Source organism: Coturnix japonica, chromosome 4 (assembly GCF_054131305.1).
Source record: "Coturnix japonica strain WE chromosome 4, WE-NBRP24, whole genome shotgun sequence".
Classification (NCBI taxonomy): Eukaryota; Metazoa; Chordata; class Aves; order Galliformes; family Phasianidae; genus Coturnix; species Coturnix japonica.
Genome location: NC_140666.1, coordinates 47010237 through 47023413, shown reverse-complemented (window position 1 = coordinate 47023413; position 13177 = coordinate 47010237). Strand labels below are relative to the sequence as shown.

Below are 13177 nucleotides of genomic sequence, written 5' to 3'. Positions count from 1 at the left end.
ACACATTCCCTGATATCAGAACCACTATCCACAAATGCAAACTAAAGCTCGGTGTGATGGAGGTCTGATTTGGTTTACTCCTGCTGTGCTTCCTAGATTTTGAACCTTTCACTGTGACAGCTATCTTCCCTCTGTGGTCTACCTAAAAAAGGCATCTTTTAAAAATGCTACATTTTCAACACCATACCATCCTCCAAAATGCCACCGTTGAGAGGCATTATTATTTCCTGCGGCCTGCATGCATAGAATATAAGCATATATCTGAATCTTGCTGTTTTTCTTGCGTCTCATTGTAAGCCCTCATTCTGTCTGCAAGCATCTGTCATTCCGTATTTATTTCTAGTTTTCCAGTCAGCATTTTCTCAGCCTTCCCCCGTGCTGTGCTTACTCCTTCTTTCCTCCAGAGTGCATTTTACATTTATCTGCCGTAAAATGCAATGGACAACTTTAACTTTATTTTCAAACCAAATTCTTGCTTTTTAAAAGGTTAAGTCTTTCCCCATTTATGTTTCCTGGAAGCAGCATCACGCACTCCCTGCAAAACAGCTTACTTCACAACCAAAGTCAGAGGTAAGATTTGATATATAAAAAAACTACAATGTTAGTTAAAAAAAAAAAAAAAAGAAAAAGAAAGTTTGAGCCCATTTGCCTCTGAAGGAAAAAACAGCAAAAGCAATTTCCTTTCTTTAGCTTTACTTTTCTGCAGCCAAGTAATAAACTCGGAGCTCAAAGTGATGAATAACATACCTGGAGAAATGGTGTGGAACAGTGATTTTGCAATATTCTCACTCTCACGACTACTTTGCAAAATATCCTTTTGCAACACCTTTCTCATCTTTCCCAGTGACTCGCTCTCCAGATTTTTCATTCTGTGCATTACTGGTGAGCTGAGGGGCCATTCCTGTTGCTCTCTGGACCTTGCCCTGAGGACCACTGCCACAATGAATGCATCAATACACCTGAAAGAACTAAAGCTTGCTTTTAAATCAAATCAGACTGATCCAGGGTATCCCTTTGCTTTCCTACTCTTGTGTGGTTTCTGAAAACCGTGTTCCATTTGAAAGTCAAGACTCTTGAATTGGTACCAGATAGGGTATGGTTGCTTTTTTTTTTTTTCCTTTTTATTTCCTTCCAGTGAAAAACACTATTTATGTAATAGTAGATTTCACCGATTAGACAGCACAGATTCCTCCCCCTCCTTCTTATGCTGCTGTTTTGTAAAACGGTTGCATTTAAAAATCAAGTATATTCTCCCTAGTGATACAGTTATAAAATAAACCTCATAGAGGCAGAAACCAGTTTTTAGGTCTAAGACTACAATGAAAAATAATAGGAAAAAAGATCGTACTTTTCTATACACACAACTGATGTTAAAATATATAGATAATATTAAAACTTATAGATGAGATCTGATGATCGACAGCCTTCCAACCTTCCCACTCTGTGATAGCCTCCATAACATGGCAAATTCTGTCTTCTTCAACACTAAGCCTGGCCAATGTAAAAATGATCTTTCCTCTGTATAACGCATAGCAATGCTACGTGCTAGTAGCTGTGGTCCTGACCCCAAAAGGCTCTGCTCTGCCACTATTTATTGCTTTGGATATTCCTTTGGATGTTAGGAACCAGCAGAGCCTGACTTCATGAGAAATGGATGAACCCTTCTGAACTCCTTCATTTGCTCTCATTCATTTCCAGATCTGAAACAAAGCTGCACAGAGATTTCCAAACACATTAGTATCAGGCAGCTGGCTTTCTCTTCATTTGAGGTCTCCAGGGTTGCTGTTTCCTACTGACTCCAAGAAATTCTCTGTCTTTCTGGCTCCTTCCTTCCTTCCTCCTATTCTCCTACCACAGCCCCATCCTCTGAGTTTGCAACCAAGTAACCCCTTGGCCTACATGCTTCAGCTTTTGATGAAGCCTGGTCCTCTCATAGAACAACTTGGAAAAAGACAGCTTTTCAGCTGCCTTATCTTTTAAGAACAACTTAATTTCTAACTGGCAGTAAGCCTGAAAAATGATTGCCAGATGCAGCCCCTGGTTTGGGACTGTCTGTAGGACAAAGGCCCTTTTGAGACCATTAGTGCTCTCCAGCTTGACAACTTTGTTCAGTTGCTCACTGCCTGTCAGGATCCACTGTCAGTGGGCATTGTGTTCAGGCCACAGCACAAGATTGAAGCAGACATGTGTCCTACACAAAGACAGCGTCACATTTGTGAGCTAGACTTTGGCTCGAATTACATCTCTGAGCAGAGGAGAAAGGTTGCATAGATATAGCCTAGGCTGAGCTGGAAATGATGCCCACCCACTTAATCCCTGGTCAGACTGGAGGACTTGAGAAGACAGAGAAAACACTGAGTTGTTTTTTTCTGCCCTGAGGTGGAAAGTCTCATCTCATGGAAGGAGATGACACAAATCAAGTAGTGCAATGGGTCATCCCTGTCTAGTGGTACCATCAATGCTAACACCTGCTGGTCTCATATCACATTTTTTTATCGAACTCTCTGTAAATTAGACCAGAAGTTACAAGATCTGCTCAATGTTAGTCCACACCACTTGGAATACAATCATGAAATGCTCAGTGTTTTCATTATCTCTGTTGGTATCTACCAGCATGTGGAGAAATCACATCAGCAACATGGCTGGAGTAGTGGAAAAGCAGGTGTTCACAACACTGCACATCATCTCTCCATGGAGGAAAACATTGGAAAAGGCAGAGAAAAAAGGATGTTACTTTGTTTCTGGAAAAAATCCAAGCCCTGCATCACTAAATCTACTAATGCTAAACATTTTCAGAACTTCTTTTCTACAAGAAAACTGAAATTTCTTCTCTGGATAATTTGCATATACTGCAATTCCCTGTGGGAGAGAAATTCTGAGTTCCATTCAAGTCTGCTATCCTAATTTGCTTCATCTTAAAGTTTATGAGATTCTGTAAGTCTTTCTTAACTGCTGTCTTCAAAATCTGCACCTTGCACAGACTGATCCTAGAAGCCTACCAGCCAGATGACCGTGTTCTGTACTGGGAGTCTGAACGTTTGTGTAAAATTTGCTTTGTTTTGCTTCTAACCTAATCCAGGAGTCAATAAACTACAATGAAATGATGAAACTATTGAGATATGAATGTAAAGTATTACCCTGTGCTACAGTAACAGAAATTAGTCCCATCATCTTTCTTCTATAACTTCCATTTTCTAGCTCTAGCAAATAAGGTCCCTTCCTAGAGACCTTCAGAGAAAGTGAAATCATGTTATCCTAATTTTGTTCAAAAGATTCTTCAGAGTTTCTTGTGTGAATTCTAGGATTTACACTGCCTTGCAGATAAGTTAAGGGCAGCCGTGCTCTGCACAGTTGGAAGAGCAGCTTTTAAATGTGCTGCAGCGTCTGGGACAAAGAAAACCCTCATAACCTGCAGCACATCACAAACACAAGGGAATCAAAACCACCTCCGTTTTGCTAACAGAAAACAGACTGTTTTGAGGGTTAAACAGTATCTATCTATATTCTAAAGCAACAGTAAGATGATTTTTTAAAAGCGATTCGTTTTCACCTCGTTTCAAGCCCTGAGAAGCTCTCAGGGCCGCCCACTCCTTCACCTTCTCCAGCCCGGTTAGATTCAGCTTGTCCGGAGCTGCCCTCTGCCGCCTGTTCTTCGAATTACACTCTTAATACAGCAGCGCTTGAACAAGAGTGCGATAATTATCGAACTGTTCAGCAAAAATTAATTCAGTGACCTGGCTTGGGCTTTTTTTTAACAAAGCTTAATTCTACTTATTTATCTCAGCTTCCTACCACTGTGCTTTATCTCTGTTAGCTACATGAAGTCTTCTTTCAGCTGCTTCCCTCCCCTTGTGTTGGCACTTTATCTGAATTGTGGTATTTTTAGCTCCTCAGCTTCCTTCACTTGCACATCTTCCCCTGCATTTCTCACTGTCCTTAGAGAAGGAATTTTTGACCTCAGCACTTCAAGTATTCCTCAGAACTCCTCCCTCACGAGCTTTTAATATCTTCAAAAATGCCATACTTCACAATCAATTTTTTTCTCCTCAGCCTTGTGGATTTTTTTTTTTTTTGATTTTTTTTTTTTTTTTTTTTTTTCTAATCTGGGTCCCTTGCTGTGCAGAAGGCACATTCATTAAAATTGCTACTAAATGGCCAGGTTGTACTTTCCATCCAGATTCTCTGCTCATGTTAGCCAGAGCTAATTAGGCACAATCTCTTTCCTATGCTACTCACAATCACAGCAAGTACAAATTGGAGCTCTTTTCCTTCTCACTCCCAAGTCGTTATGTTTTTCTTCCTAACCAACCTAGATTAAAGCATTTTTGAGCCTTTATCAACCCTCATGTTTGTGAATTCCTCTCTGGCTTTTACACTATTTATCTTGCTTATAGCTCATATTAAAATACAACCACTTACTGCGTTTATGAAGATGAAAGCATAAAAGGAGACAATCAATAGATGCCCAGATAGTATTTTTAAAATACTTTCAGTGAAGTGCCCTGAACTCAATATGTTCTCATGACATAGTGGAATAGAACCAGGGACCTGAAAGCTCTTTGAGAACTAGAAATCTTTTTGGAAATTTAAAAGAATATGGCAAAGTTCTGATGTTAGTTTGAAGAGAGTACTTTTAAGAAGATATTAAGATTAGTAGTCATTCAAAAATCTCTATGCTTAGCTTTACCTTACGTAAAGGAAGAAACTTCAGATAAGTAATGGAAAAAAGAACCAATAATTTTATGCTGCTTTTTTTTTTTAGCTGTTACAATACCTGTTCATGTGACCACGTCCGTTCTGAGCCATCCTTCACACAAATGTCTAGCCTCAGTTCAGTCCCCGTGGCTCCATGTTTGCTGTCCACACAGAGATTGGCTGCCACATTTCGAATCTGTAAGGTCAAGCAGCAACATTTTGCATCAAACCAGGCTGCAGAACATAATCTCCAACATTATGGGGTTATGAATTTAGCCATCTTAGAAACTGAGGGACTTGAGTCTCAGTAGTACAGAACTGGCCACAGAGGTTCCTCACGCTGTCTGTATGGTTCTTCAAACAAACTGCAGTGAGACTTATTCTTAAAAGGAAATGATCACTTTGGAGGCTGAAGCAACTGAATAATAACCGGTGACTATTACTCACACCATTTACGCACCACTGCTCCTAAGGAGGCTTTTCTGGAGAACTGGATTGAAAATGCACAGGCTGCCCACTACTAGTAAAGACAGAAAAATGCCATATTTATTTTGAAATAACACATACATTTCCCCTCAAATACTCCGGCTGAGCTGTTTAAAAATGCTTCAGACACTGCCAAAGTGAAAAGGATTTCTTAAACTTTCCATTTCAATGAGATGCATAGACAGTAAGTAACTAAAGCCTGTGCACATTCATTATTCATTTGGCCGCACTTCAAGTGCTGTGCTCAGTTTTGGGCCTCTCATTACAAGAAAGACATTGACGCTCTGGAGCACATCCAGAGAAGGGCAACAAAATTGTGAGGGGTCAGGAGCACAAGTCTTACTGAGAGCAGCTGAGGGAGCAGGGATTGTTTAGTCTGGAGATGGGGAGGCTCAGGAAAACCTTATTGCTCCCTAAAACTACCTGAAAGGAAGTTGTGGGGATCAACTTCTGCTCCCAAATAACTGGTGACGGGACAAGAAGGAATGGTCTCAAGTAGTGCCAGGGGAGGTTCAAGTTGGATATTCAAACATTTCTGACATTCTTTCAACTACTTTGATCCATATGTTAAAAAAAGAAAGGCTAATTGCTGAATAGAGCTGGGGAGACATTTGTAATTTTCAATGGATTTTTTTTTTTAAATTATTCTTAAGCCAGTCATCATTGTTGTCATTTTATATTAGACAAACATAAATATTGCTACTCTTAAATATGGATTATCTCACAGAAAAGATAAACAAAACCAAAACAGGATGAAAAACAACCCATTGCTGAAAAGAACACAGGGAGAACAAAAATGGTAAGCCTTATACCCAACAGGAGAGCTGCTTTGCTCTTTCTTTTATTATTATAATTATTTTGGAGGATTGGAATTTAGTCTGTTCATCACGTTCTAAGAAAGATTTAGACAGATGGGAAAGCAACAGGAACTGGCAGAAAAAAAACACAAACACCACATCACCTTCAGGAAAGGCTTTAGGAATTGCATTTGCTTAGCTTAGAAAGGAGCAGATTGAGCAAATGATGTGAGCAGCAGTTTGAGCTTCAGAATTCTGAGCCTTCATCAGAGCTCAGAGGCATATTTTTTCAAAACATAGACAAGCACAGTTCTAGGGCATTTTTTTTCTTATTTCAGTGCAATGAAACTGCTGTAAAAGCAATTGCTGCTAACCTTCTAGTACATACAGACAGGTGTAGAAACCCAGCACTGAGTCCCACAGCAGAGTCATGTTAACTAAAAAAAAAAGGATGAAAGGTACTAAGTTCTCAGTAACCCTCCCCTCATTCTCATATCATCCATCAAAAGAGACAGATAAGAACAGGAAGTGGAAAAGATTTATTTTTATCTATTTTTTTTTTTATATGAAAAATCTTCTCCAAAGATTATTTGGATTCAGATCTCTAAAATGAAAGAGAATACACTCCTCATCTAATGAGCGCTCATCAGATTAAAGGGCTGACATAACTTTACCTAGATGTCATTGCTCCATCCTGTTCTCATTCATTCGGATATTGTGGTAAATGTATTCTAAGCATTTCTGGAAGGCTTTGAGCCAAAGCTACATTTAGGATATTCACTGCTGGAATCCACCTCTCTTTTTTTTATTTCCTCTGTTCTTCCCTCTGCTCCTGTAATGTTTCCTCAAGTCAGTTTTTCTTCTGGTTTGTTGCAGCCCACATGTTAATTCACCTTTTTCTTTGTTGCTGTTGTTTTATCCATCCTTTCAGTTGCAGAGGGGTAGTGTTTTGTTTTTCATTTTCTTTTTGTATTATAAGCATTTCAGTAAATCTGTGCTTTTGTTCTCTGGTATTTCTGTGTGGCCTTGGCAGTCACTAGAAAATAAACTGTGCCATCAAACTGCTGCCAGAACCACAGGGAATATTCTGCTGAACACCAGCTCTATGTTGTCCACAAATCCCCTAAGATCCCTTCACAGAAGAAGGAAGGAGAGTAGGAATGCAGCAAAGAGATGATGTATTTTCACATATACATCGGTACACATCTGAACTGCTTTGACTCCAGTCACACGACACAATAGATGTCAAACGTTTAAGTTACAACTAGAGACACAGCTAGCACTCCTAATACACTCCCATTTCCAACATTTGTAGCTGGGCAATCGTGGAGGCATTTTATCTTTCATATAGTTCCTAAAATACTATCTGAACACACACTGGGATGACGCTACTAAGAAAGACTGCAGACCCTATAGTTCTTATAGAGAGCAATTCATGTGTTCAAGTACAGACTCTAATGGGCTCTTATTCTACCTGTTCTATAAGGAAGGGGCAAGGCCAAAAGTATAGAGACTCTTTCTGTGCTGCACCAATGTTTGGGAAATAAAGACTTGCCAAGTAAGGGAGATCTCTGCTGCTGTAGCATCTGATTTCTGTTTTTTAAGCAAGCCATAAGTAGAAAGGACTGCTTAAGTCTACATACAGTTGTCCTTGGGGCTTATGAAAAAGAGTTAAATAGACATTAAAACTACAGCCTCTTTTCACAACATTAGCAAGCCTATATAAAAAAAAAAAAGATCCTGAAGAGTAGTCAAAGCCTTAAGAAGCAGATTAGCTCAATTGCACTACAAAAGCATGAAGGGGAACATTTAAAAAAGGGGTTGGGATATTACAGGACAAAAGCTCTTTGAACTTAGGTTTTGTGTTCGGAGAAAATATTTGAAGCTGTTGATTTGATAAATATTTTTACACTAACTTTTAGGGAAAAGAACAAAGGACTCAGACATACAAAATATTTTTGGCAAGTGTTGTCAACATAGCCATCCACACTACATTATTAGTTCCTGTTAAAACATTTCATTTTAAATTCAGGGTTTGCATGCTTAAAGTATCTCTGCATTTCTCTCTGAGGTGCATTTACACACAGCAGAACATTCTAAATAATACAATGGAGGGAGAATTGTTTTCTTCAGAGTGTCTGGTATGATGCTATGGTTTTGGCCTAGGAGAAAAAAATGTTGACAGCACACCAATGTTTGTAGTTATTGGTGAGCAGCTTCATACAGAAACAAGGCTATTCTAGTTTCTCAGCTCATGTTAGTGAAGGGCTGGGAGGGGTATAAGGAGAGACAATAACAACCAGTTCTAAATAATTAAGAAAAAGGCGATAGTCACAATCCATTTCAAGAAAGAAAGATCTGCTTACCCATCCCAAGGAACAGGGCTTGCCAAATACTCCAAAAAGAGAGATATCCACAGAGACCCTCCTCTTGTATCAGCCAGTCCTTAGATGACACTTAGAGAGGGGTAGAATTGCTTTTATCTGTGAATTGCTTTTACCTGTGCTCCCAGGTTGTGTTCCTTCACCAGGTGCTCAATCAGGTTGTGACTTAGCAATTCCCATTCAGAGGGACAGAATCAGAACAGCTGATTTAAACTGGCTTTAGAGATATCCTATGCTATATGATATCAAGCAGAAGGAGTGTTTTGAAGGGGGGCATCGGGGAGGGGAAGTTAATCTCACCATCTTCTGCCACTTGAGAGGAGCGCAGGGCATTGGTTGGGGGTTGGTGAGCAATTCATAAAATTGTATTATGGTTTGGGTTGTAAGGGTTTCCTATGATCATCTCATTCCAGCCTCCCTGCTACAGGCAGGGACACCTCCCACTAGAGCAGGTTGCTCAAAGCCCCATTCAGCCTGGCCTTGAATGTCTCCAGGGAGGGGGCAACCACAATCTCTGGGCATTCTGGTACAGTGTCTCACTACCCTCACAGTAAAGAATTTCCTTCCTATACCTAGTGTAAATCTACTCTTTTCCAGTTTAAATCAATGTCTCCTCATCAAATCCCTACATGCCCGTATAAAAAATCCATGTTCAGCATTGTCATCTTAAAATGACGAAGGTGGAGATGATACTGTGGCTATCCTCATGGTGCCCCATACAATGCAGCAACATGAGATGAACCTTGATGTTATCAGCTCATGTAAACACTTCCCCTATATCTGACTCTATGCTGAAAATAAGAAAGTATCTGCAGCTCTTGGAAGACATTAACAACATCCATTTATGTTGCTTTATTTGTCTGAGCAGCACTTAAAGATGATTTTAGGACATGCTTATATTCTCAGATAACCCTAGGGCCATCAATGTCTACAGATCAAATAAGGAGAAATGAGCCACCTTTCCTGCCAACAGATACATGGCAGTTTTAAATGGATTCATCATTTGTGTGAGCCATAAAAAGGAAAAGTTGAAAGAAGTCAGGCACTGCTAAAGACCTCTCTGAAGAAGTAGAGGACTCTGCTGTGCAGCATGACAGTGATCCTGATGGAAGAACTGAGAGAAGCACAGCTGTGCGGCACTTGTTCTTTGTGCAATGGAGAATAGCTCATTATACTACTTTTGTACAATGACCATGTGACAATTGGTGGGATGATACTGACTCATTAAGGCTATGAAGGTGAGACTTTAAAACCAAAGAGATTAGTGCATTCTTACCTTTTAATCCCTTTTCAGATATGCTACTTGATTTAACTTCACGTGTGACATTTTCATGCCAGTGCTATAAAACAATTCTATAAAATCCATGAGATCTGGACTGAAAAACGAGTATGTTCAGGTCCTATAGCTCAGAACTGTTGCAGTGACTGAGTGACTTGCTTTGTATTACATTACCAAATAAGAAGTTTATGCAACAACAAATGAAACCAAGCTTAAATATTTGCCTTCTGACCCAGTGAAACAAATCAATCTTTTCATATCTCCCTGACAATAGGATTAGTAAAGTCTAAAACAAATTACAATGGCTGACAGTATATGATTGATTTACTGTAAAATGTGTTTTCAAAGGTATTGTTGGAAGCTATGCAATACACACGCAGTGGCTTGTAGATTTAAAAGAACTTCCTAAGAAAACATTCAGTGTACAGGTCTCACCTAATGCAGCTGTTGTTTTTTAACTTCCTTCAGCAGGACTTCCAGTACACATTACAAATAAATTATTGCGCCTTTGAAAGAGAATGGGATGGTTATTACTGTTTTTCAGCTGGTAGCACAGTGTCCAATACATCTTTAAGAAATGGAACAAAATCTAATTTAAAATTTGCCTTTTTTCCCCCCATGGCAGGAGAGAAAACAGTACAGTGTCATGGTTTTGTAATTTTGTAATTTTGCTATCAGTATTCCACATCATAACATCATGTCAAGTATGGATACTTCTGTTGAATGTGCAGTCCACAGAAGAAGACTACATATCCCAGAGAACAACAGGAGTAACAATAAGTCACGGGACCAGGACTCTATATAATCTCGTTCCCAGGCTGGAGTGCCCGCCTTCTTCTCTCGAACTTCTCGGAGAGTGGGAAGCGTTCCAGCCGTGTCGCCTAGAGTTCACAGTAGGCCTCTCGGTTTTCGGAGACTCTCTCTCTCTCTGTTTCGTTCGATTTTGTTAGCCTTAATTATATTATATTGTGTTATCTTGTATTTCGATATCATATTTAGTAAAATAAGTTTTTCCTCCTTAGATTGTCGCTGTTTTATCCCACTCCCCTTTTCCCCCTCCTTTCCGGGCCCCGGGGGGGGGGCGTGAGGTGGCTTCCCCTGTCACGGGCATAGGTAAATCTAAGTAACCCGTGACAGATTTTTTGGTGGAGAATGCGGGCATAGAGCTTTTTAGCTTTTAGAACAACTCTCTCTTTGCTCTTAAAGAGCAGCAGGTACCGATTGCTACAAAGACAGTGCACAGACGGCAGTATCGCACCAACAGGGATTCCTTGCTCCCCATTCATGATTTGATTCGCCAGTTGGAGAATCAGGGAGTGATCAGTAAAACTCACTCACCTTTTAACAGTCCCATATGGCCAGTGCGTAAAGCCAGTGGAGAATGGAGGCTGACAGTAGACTACCGTGGCCTGAATGAGGTCACACCCCCATTGAGCGCTGCTGTGCCGGACATGTTGGAACTCCAGTACGAGCTGGAGTCAAAAGCAGCCAAATGGTATGCCACCATTGACATTGCCAATGCCTTCTTTTCTATTCCTTTGGCCGCAGAATGCAAGCCACAGTTTGCCTTCACCTGGAGGGGCATTCAGTATACTTGGAACCGTTTGCCCCAGGGGTGGAAACACAGCCCAACCATTTGCCATGGGTTGGTTCAAACTGTACTGGAACAGGGTGGTGCTCCTGAACACCTGCAGTACATTGATGACATTGTTGTGTGGGGTGATACAGCAGAAGAAGTTTTCACAAAAGGAGAGCAGATAATCCGGATTCTTCTACAAGCTGGCTTTGCTATTAAGCGAAGCAAAGTAAAAGGACCTGCCCAGGAAATTCAGTTCTTAGGTATAAAGTGGCAGGATGGACGTCGTCACATCCCAGCAGATGTGATCGACAAAATCACTGCCATGTCTCCACCAACTAGCAAGAAAGAGACACAATCTTTCCTGGGTGCAGTGGGCTTTTGGAGGATGCACATTCCAAACTACAGCCTCATTGTAAGCCCCCTTTATCAGGTAACGCGGAAGAAGAATGATTTTGCATGGGGCCCTGAGCAGCAGCAGGCTTTTGAACAGATTAAACAAGAGATAGCCCGTGCTGTAGCCCTGGGGCCAGTACGGACTGGACAGGATGTAAAGAACATCCTCTATACTGCTGCTGGAGAGAAAGGCCCCACTTGGAGTTTGTGGCAAAGAGCCTCAGGAGAGACCCGAGGCCGACCCCTGGGATTCTGGAGTCGATCATATAAGGGGTCTGAAGAGTGCTACACTCCAACTGAGAAGGAGATCTTAGCCGCGTATGAGGGGGTTCGGGCTGCTTCCGAAGTAGTCGGGACTGAAACACAGCTCCTTTTGGCACCTCGACTGCCAGTGCTGAACTGGATGTTCAAAGGACAGGTTCCCTCCACCCATCATGCTACCGATGTCACCTGGAGCAAGTGGATTACGCTGATTACACAGCGAGCGCGAATGGGAAACCTCAATCGTCCAGGAATCCTAGAGGTAATCATGGACTGGCCTGAAGATAAAAAGTTTGGAACATCACCAGCAGAAGAGGTATCACGTGCTAAAGAGGCCCCACCATACAACGAATTACCAGAAAATGAAAAGAAATATGCCCTATTCACTGACGGATCATGTCGCATTGTAGGGAAGCATCGCAAATGGAAAGCTGCTGTGTGGAGCCCCACACGACAGGTTGCAGAGGCCACTGAAGGTAAGGGAGAATCAAGTCAGTTTGCAGAGGTAAAAGCTGTCCAGCTGGCCTTAGATGTTGCTGAACGGGAGAGGTGGCCAATGCTGTATCTTTATACTGACTCATGGATGGTGGCAAATGCCTTATGGGGGTGGTTACAGCGGTGGGAACAAAATAACTGGCAACGGAGGGGAAAATCTGTTTGGGCCGCTGAACTATGGAAGGACATTGCTGCCCGAACAAAGAATATGGTTGTAAAGGTGCGTCATGTGGATGCACATGTGCCCAAAAGTCGGGCTACTGAAGAACAACAAAACAACCATCAGGTAGATAAAGCTGCCAAAATTGAGGTGGCTCAAATTGACTTGGACTGGCAGAATAAGGGTGAATTATTTCTAGCTCGATGGGCTCATGAGACCTCAGGCCATCAAGGAAGAGACGCAACATATAAGTGGGCCAGAGACCGAGGGGTGGACTTAACCATGGACGCTATTGCGCAGATTATTCATGATTGTGAAACATGTGCCATAATTAAACAAGCCAGAAGGATGAAACCTCTCTGGGAGGAAGGGCGATGGCAAAAGTATAAATATGGGGAGGCGTGGCAGGTTGATTATATCACCTTGCCACGATCTCGCAGTGGTAAGTGTTATGTACTCACTATGGTAGAGGCAACCACTGGGTGGCTTGAAACATACGCAGTACCCCATGCAACTGCTCGAAACACCATATTAGGTCTTGAGAAACAAGTCTTGTGGCGACATGGCACCCCAGAAAGAATTGAATCTGATAATGGGTTGTTGAAAACTATGTTGAAAGCAATGGGTGGTGGAACATTTAAGCACTGG

The 13177-nt window shown here is 41.3% G+C and overlaps 1 protein-coding gene across 2 annotated transcripts in view; it reads right to left on the bottom strand.

Annotated features, from left to right (window-relative positions):
* The window catches only part of GALNTL6 (polypeptide N-acetylgalactosaminyltransferase like 6), a 407537-nt gene that overhangs the window by 6840 nt on the left and 387520 nt on the right, over positions 1 to 13177 (bottom strand). For both annotated transcript variants that reach the window (XM_015861609.3, XM_085545109.1), the window contains one exon: positions 4775 to 4891. In XM_015861609.3, coding sequence (XP_015717095.1) covers positions 4775 to 4891 — 117 coding nt within the window. The remainder of the gene's footprint in view (positions 1 to 4774; positions 4892 to 13177) is intronic.